Source organism: Cebus imitator, unplaced genomic scaffold, assembly GCF_001604975.1.
Source record: "Cebus imitator isolate Cc_AM_T3 unplaced genomic scaffold, Cebus_imitator-1.0 Scaffold94, whole genome shotgun sequence".
Classification (NCBI taxonomy): Eukaryota; Metazoa; Chordata; class Mammalia; order Primates; family Cebidae; genus Cebus; species Cebus imitator.
The window spans coordinates 6,719,228-6,741,939 of record NW_016107409.1 but is presented as its reverse complement, the minus strand read 5'-3'; the positions used below and the strand labels follow the sequence as shown (position 1 = coordinate 6,741,939).

Below are 22,712 nucleotides of genomic sequence, written 5' to 3'. Positions count from 1 at the left end.
TTTAAAAAAAAAAAAAAAAGAAAGAAAGAAAAGAAAAGTTTTAATTAGCCACACATGGTGGTATAAACCTGTGGTCCCAGCTATTTGGGAGGCTGAGGTGGGAGGATCACTTGAGCCCAGGAGGTTGAGGCTGCAGTGAGCTGTATCAAACCACAGCATTCCAAGCCTGGGTGACAGAACGGGACCCTATTTCAAAACAACAAAACACACCGTCTTAGAAATCCAAGCCTAGTTATCTGAACTTTGCTTCTCCTAGCAGGTGCTGAAATCGTAAACTGAAACACGATCCACCATTTGGGACACGGCGACTCTCTTAGCCTGACTTCATGAGTAAGACTATGAACTCATGAACAGGGAAAGCGCTGCCCGCGCCCCCACGGTCCCCCAGGCTCCTGTGGCTCCGGCCAGCGGGTGAGCTGGGGGCTCCGAGACAGGCCGCGCCCTCCGCCCTGCATGCACCGGCCCCCCAACCTCTGGCTGCCCCCTGCCCGGCCCAGGTCTTGAAGCCTCCCCACCCACCTCGGTGAGCGATGGCGGCTCGGCCTCTCCCAGCCCGGAGCCCACCAGCAGCCGGGTCTCCCTGCCCAAGCCTGCTGGGCCTGGACGAAACCCCGCCGAGCCGCCGGGACGCGGAGCCTCTGGGTGGCAGCAGGAGTGACAGCCCCAACGCTGTGCGGCGGGGGCCCGAAGGGTGCGGAAGGCGGCCTCAGGCAGGGACACAGGCAGGCTCGGCCGCCTCTCTAGGCCTCGGAGCCGCGCAGACCCGCTCCCGGTGACCGCTCTGTCCCCATTGGCCGAGACCTACGTAGTCCTGACCTCAACCGACAAAGCTTAACGGGCCTGAAGGTGAGTCCCGACGCGTGGACAGGTTAGTGCCCGTCGGGTGGTTGGTCTTGGTGCTACTAGAACTCGCTGTCAGAAGAGAGAAATAGTAAATGACGGGCCATGTTCGGCCCTTTTGAAATGCCTGCCACCCTGTGGGAAGATTTACTGGCTGTTTATAGAAGGCCTGTGTATATAATATAAAAAAGCTGCTCTCAACTCCACCCCAAATGCTTTTTAATAAAAAACATTTGCTATATCTAGTCCTTCTAGATGGAAGGAGCTACGCTGTCTTACTTTCATAAGCAATATTGCATTAAATTTTTAATATGAAGAAAATAAGTAATGAAAATAAAATCTATATTTTAATACTGCTCAATGCTAATAACATTATTTTAACCTAAACCTGCTAAGACATTAAACTTTAAATCAACTGATACCTCCTGGCTTTTCAAGGAATTAAAAATAATCTCTTGACAGTTTCCAAAGCAACTATTCTTCAAGATGATCTGTGGAGAGATAAACATGCCCCTATAATGCTGTATTTCATCATAAGCAAGTTGTCACTTTAGCTAAAATAAATAAAAAGTTTCAACAAATGATAGTTGCAGACAACTAAGAAGTTCTCTCTAATCAGTTTTCACAGATCTCTGTGCTTCATTAGGAAGGAAAAGCTCATAATTTGGTTTTAAATCAAGACACTAATTTTCTGGTTCCCTTCTTGCAATAAAGTACCAGGCATAAGGATTTGTGAGCCCCACAATGACCTAAGTCAAAAGACTAAAGACTTCAGTGTTTTGGTCTAGCCTAAGTGAATTCAGTGTGTGGACAGCCTGAATTGTAACTAAAGAAAAGTTACTTTGCTTTTTCAAGGTAAAATTGAAAATCCTTCTGTAGATTACAAACTACTGTCAGCAAACACCAGGTTTCCAAATAAGACACTTACCAAATTTCTAAATTTGTTAGCTAATGAACTTTTCAAATCATTCTGGATCTGTCAGATACAATACAAATAAGGATTAATAATAGTTTTAGAATTTTAGTCCAAAAAAAGACCCACAAATCTATGATTAACTAATCTTCAACAAAAGTACAAAGACAATTCAACAGAGAAATGATAGTGTTTTCAATAAATGACACTAGAACTAGGTGTCCATATGCAAAACAAGAGCCTCAATCTATACTTTAAATCATAATAAAAAATTAACTCAAAATGTACTGCAGACCTAACTGTAAAACTGAAAATGATATATTTTAGAAGAAAAAATATAGAAGAAAATCTTTATGACCACAGGCTAGACAAGTATTTTCTTAGAGACAGCCCAAAAGCATGATATACGGAATAAAAAATTGATAAGCTGGACTGGGAAAAATATTTACAAAGCTTATTCCTTTTTTTTTTTTTTTTGAGACAGAGTTTCACTCTCGTTACCCAGGCTGGAGTGCAATGGCGCGATCTTGGCTCACTGCAGCCTCCGCCTCCTGGGTTCAGGCAATTCTCCTGCCTCAGCCTCCTGAGTAGCTGGGATTACAGGCACGTGCCACCATGCCCAGCTGATTTTTTTGTATCTTTACTAGAGATGGGGTTTCACCATGTTGACCAGGATGGTCTCGATCTCTTGACCTTGTGATCCACCCGCCTCGGCCTCCCAAAGTGCTGGGATTACAGGCGTGAGCCACCGTGCCCGGCCAGCTTATTCCTTTTTTAAAAAACATCGGAAACCAATGAATGCTAGACAAATCTATACTGATTAAAAACTTTTATCCAGCACCCACCATACCTAACTTGCCACGCCTTTTATGTAGACAGACAGACTTTATTTTTTCCAGTAGTTTTAGGTTCTCAGCAAAGTTGAACTGAAAGTAAAGACACTGCCTCCTGCGCATTTGTTATAATGCATGTTACAACAAATGAACCAACATTGACATCATTATCAGGCAAAGTCCATAGTTTACATTAAGGTTCACTCTTGGTGTAGTTCTACACATTTTGAAAAATGTCCACCTGTTCATCCCTTCACTTTCTTCCCCTCAAATTCCTGGCAACTACTGATCTTTTTTCTGTGTCCGTAATTTTGCCTTTTCTAGGATGTCACATATTTGCAATCATTATGCAGCCTTTTGAGATTGGCTTTTTTCACATATTCTTGAATGTTTCCAAAATTCCTCCATGTCTTTTTCTGGCTTGATACCTCATTTCTTTTTAGAGATGAATAATATTCCACTGTCTGGTAATCACAGTTTACTTATCCATTCACCTACTGAAGTACATCTGAATTGCTGCCAAGTTTTGGCAATTATGAAAAAGAATGCTATAGACATCATGTTTTGCTTTTTGTGTAGACATGAGTTTTCAGCTCCTTTGGTTAAATACTAAGGAGTGTGATTGCTGGATTGAATGTAAAAACAGGTTTAAGTTTGTAAGAAACTGCCAAACTGTCTTGTCTTCTCTTTCTCTTGACAGTGTCTTTTGCAGAGCAAAAGTCTTAAATTTTAATAAAGTCTAACTTACCAATTGTTTCTTTCATGGGTGTGCCTTTGGTTTTCCACTTAAAAAGTCATCAGCAACCCCAGGGATTACTTTGCTTATTGTGATTACTGTGATTTACTTTTGTGGGAGTTGATGGTGTTTATGTTTTTGTGTTAACGTTAAAGAAACCAATTAGCCTTTTTTATAGGGTAACTTTAATTCAGCTTAAATCTGCAAACTTGTGGGATTTTAGAACAAGAAATGACATGAGTGTCTAGTTCAAATTCTTCATTTTACAAATGAAGGTACAAAGAATGAGAAATATGACATGATTTGCATGAGGTCATAGTGAATTATTACTGAAGACAGAACTTAGAATTGCTGATAACCATTTTAAAGAACTGAGATGAAAGATGTATTGATAATTTTTCTTATATAATAAATACCTTTGATGATAAGTGTTCATTTCTTATTCTTTTTGGCTTGGTGTTACAGCTCCTAATTTTTAAAGGGGTAAGTTTTAAAACAGTGAAAAATATAAACAGTTTTTATACTTTTCAAGGAATCTATGATCTAATGGGAAACATGTCCAGAGACATGGACTCTGGTAAGCGTTGCTCAGGGGAAACAGACAAACTTTCAAAGACAGGTTCAGGGGATGCAGCAGTGCCACCAAATAGAGGCAACTGGCGGGGGGTGGGGGAGCAGCCTTCAACCAAACATTAAAATACAGAGAGATGGGGGAGGTAGGAAGAGTGGGGCGAGAAGGGTGGGTGCATTTTAAGTAGAGAGAACAGTGAAGCAAAAGCTGAGGAAAGAGCTTTGTACAATTGCTGTGAAGAGGAAAGTGGCCAATCTGGCATGGGCCTTCTCCAAGCACCTTTCAGCTGGGGTTACAATGCTAAATTTCCCTTTCTGTCACCATTGGGTCCACTGTTAGGTTAATGGTGTTTGTCTCATCACAATACAAATACTTTTTTCTTTTCTTTTTCTTTTTTTTAAGATGGAGTTTCACTCTCGTTGCCCGGGCTGGAGTGCAATGGCACGATCTTGGCTCACCACAACCTCCTTCTCCCAGGTTCAAGTGATTCTCCTGCCTCAGCCTCCCATGTAGCTGGGATTACAGGCATGCACCACCACGCCCGGCTAATTTTTTGTATTTGTAGTAGAGAGAGGGTTTCTCCATGTCGGTCAGGCTGGTCTTGAACTCCCGACCTCAGGTGATCCGCCTGCCTTGGCCTCCCAGTGCTGAGATTACAGACGTGAGCCACTGCACCTGGCCACAAATACTTTTTAAAAGGCAGTAAACATTGTTCTGATAAGGACAGGAAGTCATTCCAGTTTTCTTCCTCAGTTGACCTCTCTTAGAGCCATTGCATTCTAAAGCTTATCTGACCTCATCAAAGTAAGAGCTATGGTCCCTCACTAAAGGAATTTCAAATGTCTGGACAGAATTTTTTTGGACAGAGGGAGAGTCCACTGAAAGTGCTTGGCCTTTAAAAATCTTTATAGGTAGGCCGGGCGCGGTGGCTCAAGCCTGTAATCCCAGCACTTTGGGAGGGTCAAGAAATCGAGACCATCCTGGTCAACATGGTGAAACCTGTCTCTACTAAAAATACAAAAAATTAGCTGGGCATGGTGGTGCGTGCCTGTAATCCCAGCTACTCAGGAGGTTGAGGCAGGAGAATTGCCTGAACCCAGGAGGCGGAGGTTGCGGTGAGCCGAGATCGCGCCATTACACTCCAGCCTGGGTGACAAGAGTGAAACTCCGTCTCAAAAAAAAAAAAAAAAAAAATCTTTATAGGTAACAAATTTGGCTCGGTGACATTTTAAGGTTGTTTTGAGACAGGGTCTCTCTCTGCTACCCAGGCGGGAGTGCAGTGGTGTGGGCACAGCTCACTGCAGCCTTGAACTCCTGGGTTCAAGCTGTCCTCCCACCTCGGCCTCTTGAGTAGCTGGGATTACAGGTGCACACGACCACATCAGCTAATTTTTGTTGTAGAAATGGGGGTCTCATTATGTTGTCAGTGCTGGATGTTTTTTGAGAAGCAGTCACGCTGACAGCTGCACAGTTACCACATTCCCCGGGCAATTCCTAGCCACATTCCTATCGCACCGTCATCCTCCAGCAAGCAGTTATACTTAAGTTCTACAGGATCTGTACTCAGATGATTAAAAGGTACCAGCATGTCCTTAAAGCCATAATGGGTGTTGAGGGCGGGAGCAGTGTTGTCAGGCCTCTCCAACTGTGCAATGTGAGTCAACCTGGCCAGGCCTCCCCTGGGTCCTGGGTTTGGTCTGGAGACCTTGTGCAGGAAGGCACTGCTCTGACCTAGGGATAGAAGACCTGGCCTGGTGCTAGGTGTTACGACACCAGGGTTCCAGTCCCTGCCTTGTCACTCACTTTGTGACCTGGGACAAATACCTCGGTTTTCTCATGAGGTGTTAGGCCCTAATTTATCTATAAACGCCCTACCAGCTTTTCTTCTTCTTTTTTTTTTTTTTTAAAAAGACGGAGGCTCGCTGTGTCCCCCAAGCTGCAGTGCTGTGGTGCGATCTTGGCTCACTGCAACCTCCACCTCCCAGATTCAAGTGATTCTTCTGCCTCAGCTTCCTGAGTAACGGGGACTACAGGCGCGCATCACCATGCCCAGCTAATTTTTGTGTTTTTAGTAAAGATGGGGTTTCACCATGTTGGTCAGGCCGGTCTCGAATTCCTGACCCCTGGTGATCTATCCACCTCGGCCTCCCAAAGCACTGGGATTACAAGCGTGAGCCACCACGCCTGGCCTTTTGAGACAGTTTCATTCTGTCGTCCAGGCTAGAGTGCAATGGTGCTATCTCAGCTCACTGCAACCTCTGCCTCAGTTTCAAGCAATTCTCCTGCCCCAGCTTTCTGAGTAGCTGGGAGTATAGGTGTGTACCACCATGCCTGGCTAATTTTTGTATTTCTAATAGGGGCAGGATTTTGCCATGTTGGCCAAGCTGGTCTAGAACTCCCGACCTCAGGTGATCCACCTACCTTGGCCTCTGCTGGGATTACAGGCGTGAGCCATAGTGCCTGGCATTCACGTTCTCTTTTTCTTTTTTTTGAGACGGAGTTCCACTCTTGTTACCCAGGCTGGAGTGCAATGGCGTGATCTCGGCTCAGCGCAACCTCTGCCTCCTGGATTCAAGCAATTCTCCTGCCTCAGCCTCCCGAGTAGCTGGGACTACAGGCGCGCACCACCATGTCCAGCTAATTTTTGTAGTTTTAGCAGAGACGGGGTTTCACCATGTTGACCAGGATGGTCTCGATCTCTTGACCTTGTGATCCACCCGCCTCGGCCTCCCAAAATGCTGGGATTATAGGCATGAGCCACCACGCCCGGCCTCACATTCTCTTTCAAGTAATTGGTTTGGAGAAGGAAGAGAGGAGCTGTATACAAAAGTACCCCCTTATCCGTGGAGAACATATTCCAAGATCCCCAGTGGAGGTCTGAAACGTAGGTAGTACTAAACCCCATATATATTGTTTTTTCCTATACATACATACCTATGATACAGTTTAATTTATAAATCAAGCACAGTAAGAAATTAACAATAATAAAATAGAACAAGTACAACAAGATACTGTAATAAATGGTGTGTGAATGTGGTCTCTCTCAAAATATCTTATTGTACTGTAGATCTTAGCAACCTCAGCATTTTGTCTTTACCTAAGTCAAAAATCTTCACCTTTTCACATAAAGGAACTTTATGGTTTCTTGTTGGCAAATCGGAATTGTCACATCACTACTGTTGCACTTTAGGGTCTTTGAGAAGGTCTCACTGTTGTTGAGGCTGGAGTGCAATGAAGTGATGCATGGCTCACAGCTGCCTCAAACTCCTGGGCTCAAGGGATCCTCCCATCTCGGTCTCCTAAGTAGCTGGGACTACAGGCACACCACCGTGCCCGGCTAATTTTTTTTTTTTCTAAGAGATGGGGGGGGGGGGTCTCACTATGTTGCCCAGGCTGGTCTTGAACTCCTGGTCTCAAGGGATCGTCCTGCCTCAGCCTCCCAGAGTGATTACAGGTATGAGCCACCACACCGGGCCCATTATTAAATAACATAAGGGTTACTTGAACACAAGCACTGTGATACCTCAATGGTCAATCTGATAACCAAGATGATTACTAAGTGACTAACAGGAGGGGAATGGGAACAGAGTGGAGCTCAAGAAAGATCAAATTGCCTTTAAAGATTTACTTCCTGGGCAAATAAATGAACAAAATGGCCTCTCTCCTCAAGTGACCTAGTTTCCCAGGCATTGGCTTTTTTTTTTTTTTTTTTTTTCCTGGAAAAAAAACAGCTAATTCTGAGTCCACCCTCCTGAGCCCCTGGTAATATTCTCTCCATGGAGCCCAGCTCCCTCCTCTGGGCAGCACGAACAGCACTGAACACCTCTGCCTCCCTCTGGGTGCCAGCTCTGGGGTCCTGGGCAAGGCTGACCTGAGGCTCAGGGGATGCCAGAACTGTGTCCTCACAATGCTCAGCCACCCATGATGTTCATCCCCTGCTCCCATCCCAAATCCTCCATTTCTCTCCTACCGTGTCTCCTTCCATCCTGCTCCACCTCCTCCCCAGCAAAACCCTCCACTGTCACCTCCCCCAGCAATTGGCACTTGGCTGAGGACACGCTTCCCACAGCCCTCTCCAGTGCAGGCTATTTACTTCCTCCTACTCTTCAAGGTCAGGATCGACAGCCTCCCTGCTCCCGAGATCATGTGCAGGTTCCCCTCCACTCATTCCATGCTCAACTGCCGTCTGGTTACTCCCCCGTGCGCAGCGGCATTTTCGCCACCACCACCCTGGGTGGCCTTCCCTTGACCTCATCTCCAAAGACCTTCCCCTCCACTCCATTTCAGCTGCACACTCCGGAACCTCTTCCCGACCTTGCACGCCCTCATCATAAGTTCCTACCCTTCCAGCCCGGTGACTTCTGTCACGCTAGCACGTGTTCTTCAGCAGGCCTCAAGCTCATTCACTCCTCCTCCGTCTCCCTGTCTGACAACCCCCTTTGGCCTCAACTCTCCCCCACCCAGCTTGAACTGCATCCTCTAGCACCTCAGTCACTCCTGTTCAACTCTTCAAAACCATCTTTCATTTTTCTGAACTCCAATTCTGTAGGGAGCCTTCTTCTGGGTAGACCCTACACTAGAGAAATGCAAAGTATACAGCCTAAGAGATTTGGGCCACCAGGTCAGCGGCCCCCCACCTCGGCTGGGCCTTCAACACTGCCACAATTCCTCCATCCTAACCCATAGCGCCCCAAGGGAAGGGGAAGATGGGCGGAGCGCAGAGCACCCACCTAACCCACCCCAATCCTTCCATTCCCTCCGCCTCCTCCAGGGCTTTGAGCCGCTTTTCCTGCTCTTCTCGCGTAGGAGCAACGTCTCACACTGTCCAAACTAAACTAGCTCAAGTCTCTCTCACCTGAAAAAGAAACACTCCCTCGAGTGGCTCTCTCTCCAATGACTCTCTTCAGCTACAGCCCCACGTCTCCTCCCCTTCATGATCAGCTGTCTACACTTCCTGCTTCCATTTCCCCACTTTCTTACTCCCTGGCTCCTGCCCCCACCCCACAACTGTTCCCCACAGGGCCACAGGTGGGCACCACTCAGTGTTGATACGTCTGCCCCTCCCTGTGACATCGCCCTCCTGCTAGTCCGTTCCTATCTCAGTTCCCTCCTCCCATTACCCGATCTCTCGCAGGCCCTCTGCTCGCCATCAAAGGCTGATGCCTCACAAGCCTACGTCTCCAGACAGGCTCGCCCAACTGCCTCCTCCAGCCAACGCTGCAGCCCACTCAAGGTCCACGTGGTCTAAACCACATTCCTTCTTCGCACTCCCTTGCCCTGTGTCCCCTCTTAAAAGGGGATCCTGCTCCGAGCCGGACCTGCGCCCAGCATGGAGCTGAACATAAGTACTTACTTAACAAGTACACGAATCCTTGACCCTCCCTCATGCTCTATAGCCGGTGAGATGTCCTGTCCATTTTACTGCCTCCCACGTCCCTCGAGTCCTCCCCTCCGCTTCTTCGTTCACCGCGACTGGCTGCCTCCCCAGACTCGCAACCCCGGCTGGGCCCGGAACGTGCGCCGCGGTGCTCGAATCCTGCTCTGTAACCCTCTCTCCGTGACGCCCGCACTGCACGGGGGCACCGCGGCCCAAGACAGGCGCTGGTCTCTAATACACGAACGGAAAGAGCAAACGGAGGCACGAGGAAAAGGAGCACCGCGAGCAGCGCCCTGAGCCCAGGATACCTCGCGGCGGGGACTGAGATGCCGACCCACGCATGTATCCAAGAATCCCGGGTCTGCACAGGATAGCCGAGTGCCGAACGAAGTGTTAAGCCCCGCCCACACGGCGCTCCCAGCCGCCAATGGAAACGGCTTTCGAGCCGCCTTCTCCACGCGCCATACTCTTACGGACCAATGGGTGCGCCCTGCGGGGAATGCCGCCCCCTATCCACGAGCCTCCTCTTCTTGCCAGCCAATGGGAGCGGCCTGCGTGGCCTTCGAGGGGGCGGGGCGGCGGTCTTAGCGCGTGAATCCAGGCAGGCGCGCGGTGCTGGGCCTTTTTCTCACAACGGCGGGTCCAGGCCCAACCGACAGAAGATGGGGGCTCCGGCAACCAGGCGCTGCGTGGAGTGGCTGTTGGGCCTCTATTTCCTCACCCACATCCCCGTCACCATGTTCTTGGACCTGCAGGCGGTGCTGCCGCGCGAGCTCTACCCGGTCGAGGTGAGGGGCGCCTGTCTTATCCCGGCCCGCCAAGGCTCTCCCGCGCGTGCGTCCATAGGGCCTTCACCCCCTCCGCGCTGGCACACCCTGGTTCCAGTTCTGCCGCGTCCCTCGAGTCCTGCCCATGCTCCCCCGGCTCCTTATCCAACTTCAGCTCGTTGTCTTCCTCGGGCTTTGTCTCTATCCCAGCCCCTTCTCCCAAGCGGCAGGGGCGAACGCTTTGCTTCCTTTAAAGTCACTCTCTTGGTTTGTTTAAGGTTCCCGCGGTTCCACCTCTGGACAGTTGTCAGTGTCTGAGAGAAGTAGCCTGGATGAACTGGTGTCTAAAGTCACGTGTTAGGTTTGTTTGAAAGTTCTGTTATTTTTGGAAGGCCTTTAAAATCCCAGTCTGATCCAAAAAGAAAACCGAGTAGAAACAGACCCGTCTGAAGGTTTAGCAACTTGGTTGGTGCAGCTGGGGCGTTCACAGATCGTTACTGCTTTAAGATTAGGTTCCAGCAACTTCCGAAGCTCAGGAGTAAATTGGCAGCTTTTCTGATTGGCCCTTCAATATTGAGTTCCAGTAACGGTGATCACCTCAGTAGAAATAAAGGTGAAAATCCCTATTTCCTGGTTGCTGGAGAGCATTCCTTACCCCAAACTCTGCTTTAATGCTTTGTTTTTTCTTCAAAGCTACAGTTTTAGTTTCTTGGTTTGTTAGTTTGTTTTCCTCTCATCTGGACCCTGTGAGCTTCTTCCATGGAATTTCTGTCCTCAGTTCTGTTTCTCCAACTTATCTGTAGAACTGTAGACAGGACTGACTTGTCTACCTGAAGATTTCATTTTTCCTCTGTTTCTTCTTAAATGCTTTTTCTCTGCCGAGGAGGAATTCTTTACTTGAGGGTCATGGACTCCCAAAAATGGGTGCAAAATGTGTGTGCCTTTTGTTTCCTGGAAGGAGAATATAGGTTCCATCGACTTTTCAAGGGGCCTAACTCTCTCAAAAAGGTTAAAAGCCACAGCTCAAGAATGTTCCACCGCTCCCATAAGTCACTGTGTTTTGTTTGCTTCTAGAACCAAACACAATTGGAAGACTTCTGGCCTCCTTTTCCATGGGAAAAGTGTAGGTAGTGTGGCAAGGTGCAGTCTGGGGACTTGGTTCTTCCAAGAACTGGTTGGTAGGCAGGTCAGGACTCTGTACCCTCGACTGGTGGAGGGAGTTGAGTTAAATCACAAGCTCAAACATATACAGGGTGAGTTAGTTTCCTATTATTGCTGTAGTTACCACAAATGTAGTGACTTGACACAGATTTATTTGTTATACAGTTCTGGAGGCCAGACGTTCACAATGAAATCTTACAGTGCTAAAATCAAGGTGTTGGCAGAGCTCATTCCTTCCGAGGGCTCCAGGTGAGAATGTGGCCCTTACCTCCTCCGTTTTCTGGTGGCTGCCGATGTTCCTTGAGTTGTAATCACATCACTTCAGTCTCTGCTTCGGGTTATCACATTGCCACCCTTTCTGTAGTCAGAGCTCCCTCTGCTTCACTTTTACAAGGACTCTTGTCATACATTCAGCGCCCACCAGATAACCCAGAAAATCTCCCCATCTCAAGATCTTTAACTACATCTGCAAAGTCCCTTTTGCCAAATAAAGTGACAGTCACAGGTTCCAGGGATTAGGATGTGGTTATCTTTGGTGGCCATTATTCAGCCTACTACAGGGTCAGATAGTACAGACTCTTCCCAAAGACCAAAGAGGTCATGACAGCTCTGCAGTAACCATTAGTTGCCCTGAAGAAAGGAAAATCTACTACAGTGTTGCCCTTTCTGTGGTTTTTGAAACCTGTGTGGCCAGCAATACTCAGGCAGACTGCCTGTTTATCTGGTGTTACGGGACCTGTTTGTTTTGAGGTGGAGTCTCACTCTGTCACCCAGGCTGGAGTGCAGTGGCTCAATCTCGGCTCATTGCAACCTCCACCTCCCGGGTTCCTCATCCTCTCAAGTAGCCGGGATTACAGCTGTGAGCCACCACGCCCAGCTAGTTTTTGTATTTTTAGTAGAGATGGGTTTCACCATGTTGGCCAGGCTGGTCTCGAAGTCCTGACCTTGTGATCCACTCGCCTTGCCTTCCCAAGGTGCTGGGATTACAGGTGTGAGCCACCGTACCTGGCCGGGACCTTTTAATACTTGGTATTAGCCTGCTACTCCATGTAACCATTCCAGACTTCACAGCTGGAATGGTTTCTTTATCCTTCCTGGATGTACCATTCCCACAAGCCAGTCTTGCTCACCCATAACAAAATACATTTAAAAGGTGTCCCGCATCATATCATAAAGATCCCCAATTAAACATTAAAATGCTGACATTTGATAAAATTTTCTCAGTCTTTTTCTTAGAAACAGGGTCCTTTGTCACCCAGGCTTGGAGTGCTGTGGTGCAGTCATGGCATATCACAGCCTTGAATTCCTGAGCACAAGAGATCTTCCCACCTGTCTCCTGAGTAGCTAGGACTATGGGTGCACACCACCACACCTGGCTAATTTTGTATTTTTTGTAGACATGGTGTCTTACTATGTTACCCAGGCTGGTCTTCTTGGCTCAAGCCATCCTCCTGGCTCGGCCTCCCAAAGTGCTGAGCTTACAGGCATGAGCCATCGTGTCCAGCATCAGCTTTATTTTTTTAATGCTGACTTACTGCAAAAGGCCCAAGGGCCAGTGCAGGCAGTATCTGGCCAGAATGTGTATGCGTGTGCACGCATATGTGTGTGTGTGTGTGTTGTGTGTGAGATGTTAGGCATCAGCACAGGGGCATCCTGGGGTATGGTGTGTGTGTATGTGTGTGTGTGTGTGTGTGTGTGTGTGTGTGTGTGTGTGATGTTAGAAGACATTAGCACAGGAGCATCCTGGTTGTGTGTGTGTGTGTATCTGTGTGTGATGATGTTTGAAGGCATTAGCATGGCGGCATCCTGGCATGGAAGGTCTATGCCTCCGTTTTTGTTGCTTTGGTGTACGAAATGCTGATTTTTTTGCTTCTGTATGGGATAAATGATAATAAAAGCCCTGAGTTATTCTGTTTCTCTTTGAAAAATGCCAAAATGTAACATATGTCGTTTTCCTCCCTAAATTGAAGGAATTTTTCCCTAGAGCCAAAAAGCCAGTAGGAGATCCCCTAGTGGTTGGGCTGAAATTTGCAAATTAAATTTTTTTTCTTGGATTGAACCAAATGACTGCTTGGAAAAACTTACTTTATTTTTTCAATTTACTTTTTTTTTTTTTTTTTTTGAGATAGTCTCACTCTGTTGCCCAGGCTGGAGTGCAGTGGAGCAGTCTCCGCTTACTGCAACTTCCACCTCTCGGGTTCAAGGGATTCTCTTGCCTCAGCCTCCTGAATAGCTGGGATTACAGGCACATGCCACCATGCCCGGCTAATTTTTGTATTTTTTTTTTTTAGAGATGGCGTTTCACCATGTTGGCCAGGCTGGTCTCAAACTCCTGACCTCAAGCAGTCTGCCCGCCTCGACCTCCAAAAGTGCTGGGATTACAGTTGTGAGCCACTGTGCATGGCCTGGAAAAACTTATTATGAAACAGTAAGAATTTAGTTTGGATAAGAACCTTGGAAAGAGAGGATGGGGAGCATTTTGTAGTATCATTTGCAGCTGGATGACATTGCATCCGGTAAAAATAAGGAAAAACAAGTGAGCATTTGGCTCTGAAATCAGTCTGTGTTCTCATTCTAAATGACAGAAGTACAAGAATGGTGAGTAGGAACCCCTGGTTTAAAGGTGCATGTGTGCAGGCCAGGTGAATCTTTTAATGGATAACAAGGATGAGTTGAGTCAAATGTGAGTCAGGTATAAATGGAGACAGTTTCATTACCTTTAGTGGAGAGGCCATAACTAATAATTTTTAATGACCAGTTGTGAGCTGTGAGTTTAATGGGATTAAAGTTGAATATCTCCAAATATGTATTAATTACATTCAATTAAGTAATCATTATGTGCTAGTTATTATTTTAAAGACTACATGTATTAAATCTCTGTCTTACCAATAATGAAGTAGGCACTATTACTGGCTCTAGTTTGTAGATGGAGACACAGGTGTAGGGAGATTAAAGGCCTTGCCTAAAGCCAAGCACTCTGCCTCAGGTCCCACGTCTCACCAGGCTGCCAGGTGTCTGGGCTTTCTACTCTTTTACTCGCAATTAGTGCCGGCCTCATTCTGGCGTGAGGTGGCTGGTATATGACTGTGAGCAGATGGTTGGGTCCTAATTGATTAGGATATCTGGCTGATAAGATTGTTTTTTACATTTTGCTGATCTTATCTTGTAGGCCTTAGAACTTAAAGTGCTGTACAAGTCTGCCTCAATTTACAAAATAGGTGGATCAGAGAGGTTGTATACAAATTGAATAGAAAGTGAAGTTCAAATGGCCAGAATGCCCATTTAAAAAAAAAAAAAAGACGGAGTCTTGCTCTGTCACCCAGGCTGGAGTACAGTGGCGCAATCTTGGCTCCCTGTAACCTCCACCTCCTGGGTTCAAGCGGTTCCCCTATCTCAGCCTCCCGAGTAGCTGGGATTACAGGCGTGAGCCACCACTCCCGGCTAATTTTTGTATTTTTAGTAGAGACGCAGTTTTGCCATTTTGGCCAGGCTGGTCTGGAACTGCTGACCTGGGGTGATCTGCCTGCCTTGACCTCCCAAAGTGCTGGAATTAAGAGGCATCATGACTGGGCCTGACCCAGAATGCCTCTTAAATTTTGCAGCCAGGCTGGGTACGGTGGCTCACACCTGTAATACCAGCACTTTGGGAGGCTGAAGCAAGAGGATCGCTTGAGCCCAGGAGTTTGAAACCAGCCTGGGCAATGTGGCAAAACCCTGTCTCTAAAACAAATTAGCTGGGCTTAATAGTGCATACCTGTAGTCCCAGCTACTGGGGAAGCTGAGGTGGGAGAATCATTGGAGCCCAGGATGTTGAGGTTGCAGTGAACCACACTCCACCAGCCTGGGCAACAGAGACTATCTCAAAAGAAAAGAATAATTTTACAGTCTTTTAAAGCAGGTAGTTTCCTCCAGTATTTAAAAATCTAAAAAGCCAAAAAGGATCTTAAAAAAAATCTAGTCCAAGTTGCTCACTTTATAGATGAAGAAATAGAACCCTGGAAGAGAACAGTGACTTAGCCTTTGTGTTTCCTGTCAAATTCAATCTCATTCAAACTATCTGAAAAGTGCTTAGAAGGAAGCAAAGGATATTGCTATGAATTTAAATTAAGTACAAATTGGAGATCCTAAACAAAAACAAAACAAAAAAATTGGAGATCCTTGGGTCGATAAATTGGTTATCTAGCCAGAGCCTTTCTGAAATTAATATGCCAACAGGATGTTTGTTTCTGGATGTTTGCTTAAAGCACTCTTGCAACACTGGACCATCTATTTCACAATAGTAAGCCTTTATCTTTTGATAAAAATTAACAGGAAAAATATCCTTGGATTTTCCATTGTAAGATAAATTCTTACCCTGGAGTTGCCTCTATTAATCATAGTATCAAGACTTATTTGTCTTTGAAGGCCTGTGTGTCAGGACAAGGCCATGTCTAGGAGGTTAAACGTGACAGATGTTAAGTAGTCCACATAAAGCCAAAAGCACTAGGCTTTGGGCTCCTATAAAAGCCAAAAATGGGCAGCCTTAAATTCTGCATCTTTTCTCTGTCTGTGGCCAGGTAGCATGGATCCTCATCCTTTTTATTTGACAGGGTAATTAGAAGGGTGGGGCCCAAGCTAGAACTAAGATGCTAAAGCCCTGCATAGCCAGGAAGCTTCTAGGTAGTTTATGGTTTGGGGCAGAGTTTGTTCTTCCACTAAAATCCTACTGTCTCCTAAAACAAACCAAAAATTAGAATTAGGGAAGCTAAGAATTATAATAGGGGTTTTTTTGGCTGGGCGTGGTGGCTCACACCTGTAATCCCAGCACTTTGGGAGGCCAAGGTGGGGGATCACACTTTCAGGAGTTCAAGACCAGCCTGGCCAATATGGCTAAACCCTGTCTCTACTAAAAACACAAAAATTAGCTGGGTGTGGTAGCATGCACTTAAAATCCCAGCTACTCAGGAGGCTGGGCAGGAGAGTTGCCTGAACCTGGGAGGTGGAGGTTGTGGTGAGCTGAGATCACGCCACTGCACTCCAGTCTGGCCAACAGAGCAACTGTCTCAAAAAAAAGAATAAGGAACTTATTTGCCATATGCCATATTGGAGTTAAGGTGTCCAAAATTACATCTCCACAGAGGTTAGATTTACTTCCCCTTTCACTCCCAGCCCCCAAAAAGAAGAGAGAAATTCATTTCTGCATTTGAGGGAATCTGGCCTTTGGAGTTTAGTGTGTCGTTGCCATTGCGAAAGGGAAAGTGTGAGGATGGTTTTCACGTTTGTCTTTTTAAAAACAAAAGAAAAAAAAAAACAAAACAAAGAATGATATTGTTGGCAGAAATGTCACATTTGTTCATTCAGCGAACACCCTGAGTGCCTACTAAGTGCCAGGTCTTTATTATTGCTCCTGAGAGTGGCCAACACACCTGGATACGTGTTATCTTGAAATTATGAACAAATGCTGGGTAGCAGAAAGGAGGAGTTGAAGAGTTGAGAAAACTTCACAGAGAAGGGAACATTTGAGTTAGGGATAGTAAGTTTTTATTGAATGACCGTCTAGGCTGTGTCACAAAAGCCAGCTGGACATGCCATCTGCTGCCGGGGTAGGAGCAGGACTGATTAATTACAGGCTCCTCCAGTGTATTTTCAGATGATTTGGAGCCAAGCCTGTTGAGGCCAGGTGGCTATAATTCATCATGATGGTTTTCTTTTTCAGTTTAGAAACCTGCTGAAATGGTATGCTAAGGAGTTCAAAGACCCACTGCTACAGGAGCTCCCAGCCTGGTTTAAGTCCTTTCTCTTCTGTGAGCTTGTGTTTCAACTGCCTTTCTTTCCCATTGCAACATACGCCTTTCTCAAAGGTTGGTAAATGGTGGGAAAATGGCGATTTTCACTCAGGAATCAGGTCCCAGAAATCTTTTGGGAAAGTATCTCCAAAGGGAAGGGGATGGCCCCCGTAGCTTGTGGGAGGATGCCATAGGATCTGGGGAAATAGCCAGGGTAGATCTTGTAAAGGGATATTAGTGTGGCTGTGGCTCAGGCTCATGTCTGTGGTCAGCGGGGCTGCATGGCTGCCTCACTTGTCTGGAAATCTCTCGCATACACATGAAACCTGAGGCCACTTAAACAATGAGCTTGTTCCCTTTTGTTTTGTTCCCCAACAGACTTAATTTCCCTTTTTGTTGGCTTATTTCTCTGCATTGAATAGTATCACACTGACTTATAAGCTGTAGCATCAGCCTAATCCCTAACATGCTTGTCATTTTAAAATTATTCTTATGTGTTCTCATAATCAATACTTTTTAAAAAAGGTGACCATACACATGTACTTGATAATGAAGCTAAAACAGCTGAAAATGCTCATTTCCCACTGGCATCCTCTGGGGTCACTGAATCTGCCTCCTGATCCTCTCACCTATATAATTACTGAACAAACAGATGCCATGGGGCAGGGATTTCCCTCCCCTTGCATTTTATACCACACGGGTTTCACAGGTAACGGCACTTTCATTGCCCTAGAGTTTTTCTGAGTTATGTTATGGCCCCATTCTTGGTTCTTTGGCGAGCTGTCAGTGAGCTGTCATGTAAGTCTGCATGTTGGGCAGTGTGGCACATCCAGTTTTCTAGTTACAAGTTCCCACTTGGAGAATGGAGTAGAAGAGAGCAGGCAGAGACAGTGGGAAGGTCATGGATGCCTTGGAGTCATGAACTGACCTAATCATTTTTCTTTCCCCTGACTACCTCAGGAAGCTGCAAGTGGATTCGAACCCCTGCAATCATCTACTCAGTTCACACCATGACAACTTTAATTCCAATACTCTCCACATTTCTGTTTGAGGATTTCTCCAAAGCCAGTGGTTTTAAAGGACAAGGACCTGAGACTTTGCATGAACGGTTAACCCTGGTATCTGTCTATGCCCCCTACTTACTCATCCCATTTGTTCTTTTAATTTTCATGCTCCGGAGTCCCTACTACAAGTATGAGGAGAAAAGAAAAAAAAAATGATGGAAACCACCACTGGCCCAGGGTAGACATGCCTACAGGGCAGTTGCTTATTGGATACAAGGAACACTGCTCAGAATCCACGTCTTCAGCAGCATTTTAAACACTGGCAGCAACTCACAAGAGCAAGATGGTATCAGGAACCATGTCAAACCCTCTTTTTTTTTTTTTTTTGTGGAGACGGGGTTTTGCCATGTTGCCCAGGTTGGTCTTGAACACCTAGGCTCAAGTGATCTGCCCATCTCAGTCCCCTTAAGTGCTGAGATTATAAATGTGAGCCACTGGGCCCGGCCCAAACTTTCACCTTCTGAGGGAACTGGAATGAACAGACTGATTGGCTTAGAGTGGGGAAAGGGATATGGGCTAGGTTATAGGGAAGTGTTACTAAATACCTGACTATATGCCTAAGTTCCGCTGCAAGATTATTAAAGCAGGACCAGACCAGAAACTGTTAAAGAACATGGCCTGCTTGACATTTTCATGAGTCACCTGACCCACAGGATATATGCTGCTTATGACTAAACCCTCCACTCCTGATTACCTAGAGTATATCACCCATCAGCAGCATGAACAGTGCAATGTTTGGGGCCATTTTAAAATGTGAAATTTTGCCTCTGTAGTATTAATTCAAAACTGTCATGTTTTCTTGTCCCCACCTCTAACCCAAGGAAAAAAGAGAAAATACTATGCAAAGGAAGTTTAGTTTTCTTAAGTTTTAGCCCTATAATGACTTTCAGTCAGAAATGGGTTAGACTGGAAGATGTTTTTGTTTCTGTTGTAAACAGATCATCCTAGGAGGGTTTTTTGTTTTGTTTTGTTTTGTTTTTGAGACGGTCTTGCTCTGAGCATCTGGCATGATCTCGGCTCACTGCAACCTCTGCCTCCTGGGTTCAAGTGATTCTCCTGCCTCAGCCTCCTGAGTAGCTGGGGACTACAGGCGCACGCCACCATGCCCAGCTAATTTTTGTATTTTTAGTAGAGATGGGGTTTTACCATGTTGGACAGTATGGTCTCGATGTCTTGACCTCATGATCCACCCACCTCAGCCTCCCAAAGTGTTGAGATTACAGGCGTGAGCCACTGCGCCCAGACGTCTTTAAGTTACTTTATTTCTAAATCTTGGTCTTCCACGTTTCTAGAGGCCACCTGACACAAGTCCCTTTATCTGAAGTCTAGCATCTCAAGCCTGATCTGGAAGTGTGCTCCGTAGTGGATAACTTCATCCTTCTAATATAGTTGAGTCATTCCCATCTTGTTCTCGGAAGGGAAGGTGGCCGCAGCCAGGCATAACATAGCCACTGTGTGCATATAGGGTCTCTTCACGTTGATGCTTCATATTCCATCAGCTTTCTCTTAAGTCTGTGCTCAAGTCCAACCTTCAAATGATGTTAGACAGCAGGTCCCAGTCAGTTCCCTCAATTTTCACCAATTTTGCTCACAAGCCATATTGGTTTGATTAGTGGTATTGTTTTGACTCGCATGTCTGATCCAAATAAATGTAGCTGCTGAACACTGCCTGGTTTGTTTTGTGGACTGGGGGATAGGAAATCAAGGGTTCTCTCACAATGGGTTAAACATATTTCAAGGGCAACAGGAAAAAAGTTACATCAACCCATTTGAAAACAAAAATTTATTGCTTCTCCTTCCAAAGCTTTGTAAATTTACAAAAAAAGGACCAAAGTTTATAAACTGCTTAGTTCCAACTAAGAGCATAAGAGGTGAGAACGTGCACTGCATGGCCACCAGCAGCAGCTGTGTGCTGATGTTTAAAAATGGGCTCCCCCAGACTCAGGGGGCTGCCTTCCTTAAACGCCACCTCTTGTGACATAGGTCACTGGTCAAGCCGCTGGAATGGTACAGAGGTTTTTTTGGTTTTGAGGAGCTTTTTTTGTTTTGCCTTCCTGCTATAAAAGTGAAATTTTCAGTTCATTTCTGAAAAATAAATTGGTCAATAAATTCATTTTGTTCTGCTTCTACTTTACACAAAGCTTCATATTCAACCCGATACCTGAAAAACAAAATTGTTAGAGGCCCTGAAAAAAGGATGAAGTAAACCACAGACTTAATTCTTCTAGAGATGTAGAGGTTTAAATGATTTCAAGAAATGGTGTGAGTCAGAATGAAGAAAGATGGAGGCAAAGCCCTACCCAGAGCCACCCATGAGAAATCTCCAGCCCTAGGAAAGTCTTCTTTCAGAGAGCCAGCCAACTTCGTGGACCCTTTCATGCTCAAACTACTAGAGGTGGTTTGATATTAAGTTTTCTATCTCCTTCCCATCAAATGTAATTTTATTTTTAAAAATCTTCAAATCAGGATGACGAGATGCTATTCCTGGGAAAACGATGAAGAATAATGACAAGAAGTGATCATTCCAGAAGGAAGAGCAGAAATTCAGCTGTGTAAAGAACTTGCTTTACATCATGACTTCTTACCTTTCTAGCTGCATTTTCTTTTCTGCTATTAGTGCTTGAAGTTGCTGCTGCTGAGCTTCTCTCTGCTTTGCTATAGATTTGAGCAAGTTCCGAGCACCGATGGCCTACAGTATTGCCAGAGAAGGCCATGGCTTCATTAAAACCCGTCTACAGCATGAAGTCCTCAAAGTGGGGAGGGGTCATCTGGGAGCTATGTCAGTCTCCAGAGAGGAAAAGAAAGCAGAGCCCCAAAGCTTTTGGGTTAAATCAGAAGGATTAACCTACTGATCACAAAGTGCCTCAAGAACTTGACAGCAGCTTTGAGGCGGGTCTAGGAGTATTCCTAGAGCCAGGCACAATGGCACATTCGGTGGTGCCATTCAGCCTTGTGCCTTTCACGAATCATACTGTAAGCCTTCATCTCTTCATTTATAAAATGATAAACCCATCTACATCAGTGCCTATATGAAGATTAAAGGAGGCCAGGTGTGGTGGCTCACGCCTGTCATCCCAGCACTTTGGGAGGCCAAGGTGGGCAGATCACTTGAGGTCAAGAGCAAGACCAGCCTGGCCAACATGGTGAAACTCCATCTCTACTAAAAATACAAAAAAAATTAGCTGGGTGTGGTGGCGCACACCTGTAGTCCCAGCTACTCGGGAGGCCGAGGTGAGAGAATTGCTTGAACCCAAGAGGCGGAGGTTGCAGTGAGCCGAGATTGTGCCACTGCACTCCAGCCTAGTGACAGAGCGAGACACTGTTTTAAAAAAGGAAATCATAAGTTCAGTAGGTTAAATGGACCAGAAGTTATTAAAAGTTTAATTAAATCACCCACCCACCCCTCTAAACAGATTAAGAGGGAAGAAGGATGAGAAGCTAGTGAACTAGGGTCCCAGGCCAAGATGTAGGCAGAAGACATGCTGATCTTACCTTCATCTTTTCATTTTCTGCTTCTTTTGCAAGTTGATCAACAAGCTCAATTAAACCACCAACTATTTTCTGAAACTGGCCAATTTCTTTCAGGAAAAGAACAAAAAATAAAATATTTCTTAAGTATCATTACTCTCCCTCAGCAGAGTGCTGAGGCAGTGAGAGGGCAAAGCTGACTGCCCCTTCTGATTTGTGTCAAAATAGTTCGGTGTTGAGCCAGGCGTGGTGGTGAGCATCGGTAGTCCCAGCTACTCAGGAGGCTGAGGTGGGAGGATCACTTGAACCCAAGGGTTTGAGGATGTACACTTTGATCATGCCTGTGAACTGCCACTGCATTCCATCCTGGGCAACATAGTGAGACCCTGTCACTTAAACATGTTGGTGCCTGTTGGCCTATGTCTCCCACCCTTGGTCTGAACCTAGAGAAGGGTGGCCAGCTGGACCAGAGCATACCCGGACCTTGCGTCCCCATTGAGCCAGCTGCTGTGACCTCAGGCTTTGAAAGCTCTATGCCCTTGTTGGGCCCATCCTCCAGACAGACCCCAACCCTGCTTCCCCGGGAGTGACAGGAAGCGCTGTTGTTCACAAAATGGCAGCCTCAGGACACAAGCACTGCCTCTGGACTAGCTACAGGTATGACACCAGGTTTCAATTAATGGTGGGGATGGGGCTTCCCACTTGTAACCACAGTAAATAAAGAACTCACAGCATTTAAGTGCCTAATCTCCCATTCATTATTTCCAATGTCCTGCATGTAACAAACACAATTTACAGAGGGAAAACTAAGGCCTAGAAAAGTGTGTGCATGGCATAGCAATCATAGAAGGTTAGTGACAGAACCCGAGCTACCTTTCACTAGTCACGTTCTCTCCACAACCTAGGAAGCCCCCAGAAAGTTCAGCAATCCCTTGCTCTAGCTAGATCTGGCTCTGTACTGGCATCAGGCTTGCTTGGCTGCTGGGACAAGAGGCCTCCTGAATATTTCTAGCCAAAAGATGATGTCAGTCTGTTGAACTGCTTCTAGAAACTTCACTTACCACTTTTAACTCCAAATAACAGAGAACCTGCCACTGAGAAGACTCTGAAGAAATCAAATGAGTACATAATTCTGTTTTCCACCCCAAGCCATGGTTGTGTTCCCATGAATTTTAAGGTTTCTTTTTTTTTTTTTTTTTTTTTTTTAAATAGACGGG

At 45.9% G+C, this 22,712-nt stretch overlaps 2 protein-coding genes across 7 annotated transcripts in view; one reads left to right on the top strand and one right to left on the bottom strand.

The window, feature by feature from the left end:
* IFT20 (intraflagellar transport 20) overlaps positions 1–22,712 on the bottom strand; it is a 27,641-nt gene that overhangs the window by 546 nt on the left and 4,383 nt on the right. For 5 of the 6 annotated variants that reach the window (XM_017536020.2, XM_037741135.1, XM_017536025.2 and 2 more), the window contains 3 exons: positions 21,520–21,605; positions 20,613–20,716; positions 19,270–20,188 (listed from right to left, as the gene is read on the bottom strand). In XM_017536020.2, the coding sequence (XP_017391509.1) occupies positions 20,107–20,188; positions 20,613–20,716; positions 21,520–21,605 (272 nt within the window). In that variant the 3' untranslated portion in view covers positions 19,270–20,106. Of the gene's footprint in view, positions 1–19,269; positions 20,189–20,612; positions 20,717–21,519; positions 21,606–22,712 lie in introns of those variants that run through there. The other variant, XM_017536021.2, reaches the window with a different exon arrangement.
* TMEM97 (transmembrane protein 97) lies at positions 9,735–18,399 on the top strand. Its single transcript, XM_017536018.2, has 3 exons — positions 9,735–10,058; positions 16,894–17,038; positions 17,924–18,399. Exons 1-3 carry the CDS (start codon positions 9,750–9,752, stop codon positions 18,181–18,183), a joined length of 714 nt encoding a protein of 237 aa, XP_017391507.1. The 5' UTR covers positions 9,735–9,749; the 3' UTR covers positions 18,184–18,399.

Coding starts and splice junctions, on each gene's coding strand:
- TMEM97 (XM_017536018.2), top strand. CDS start 9,750: ATGGGTGCGCCCTGCGGGGAATGCCGCCCCCTATCCACGAGCCTCCTC. Junction 10,059..16,893: donor GCGAGCTCTACCCGGTCGAG/GTGAGGGGCGCC, acceptor TTTCTTTTTCAG/TTTAGAAACCTGCTGAAATG. Junction 17,039..17,923: donor AACATACGCCTTTCTCAAAG/GTTGGTAAATGG, acceptor TGACTACCTCAG/GAAGCTGCAAGTGGATTCGA.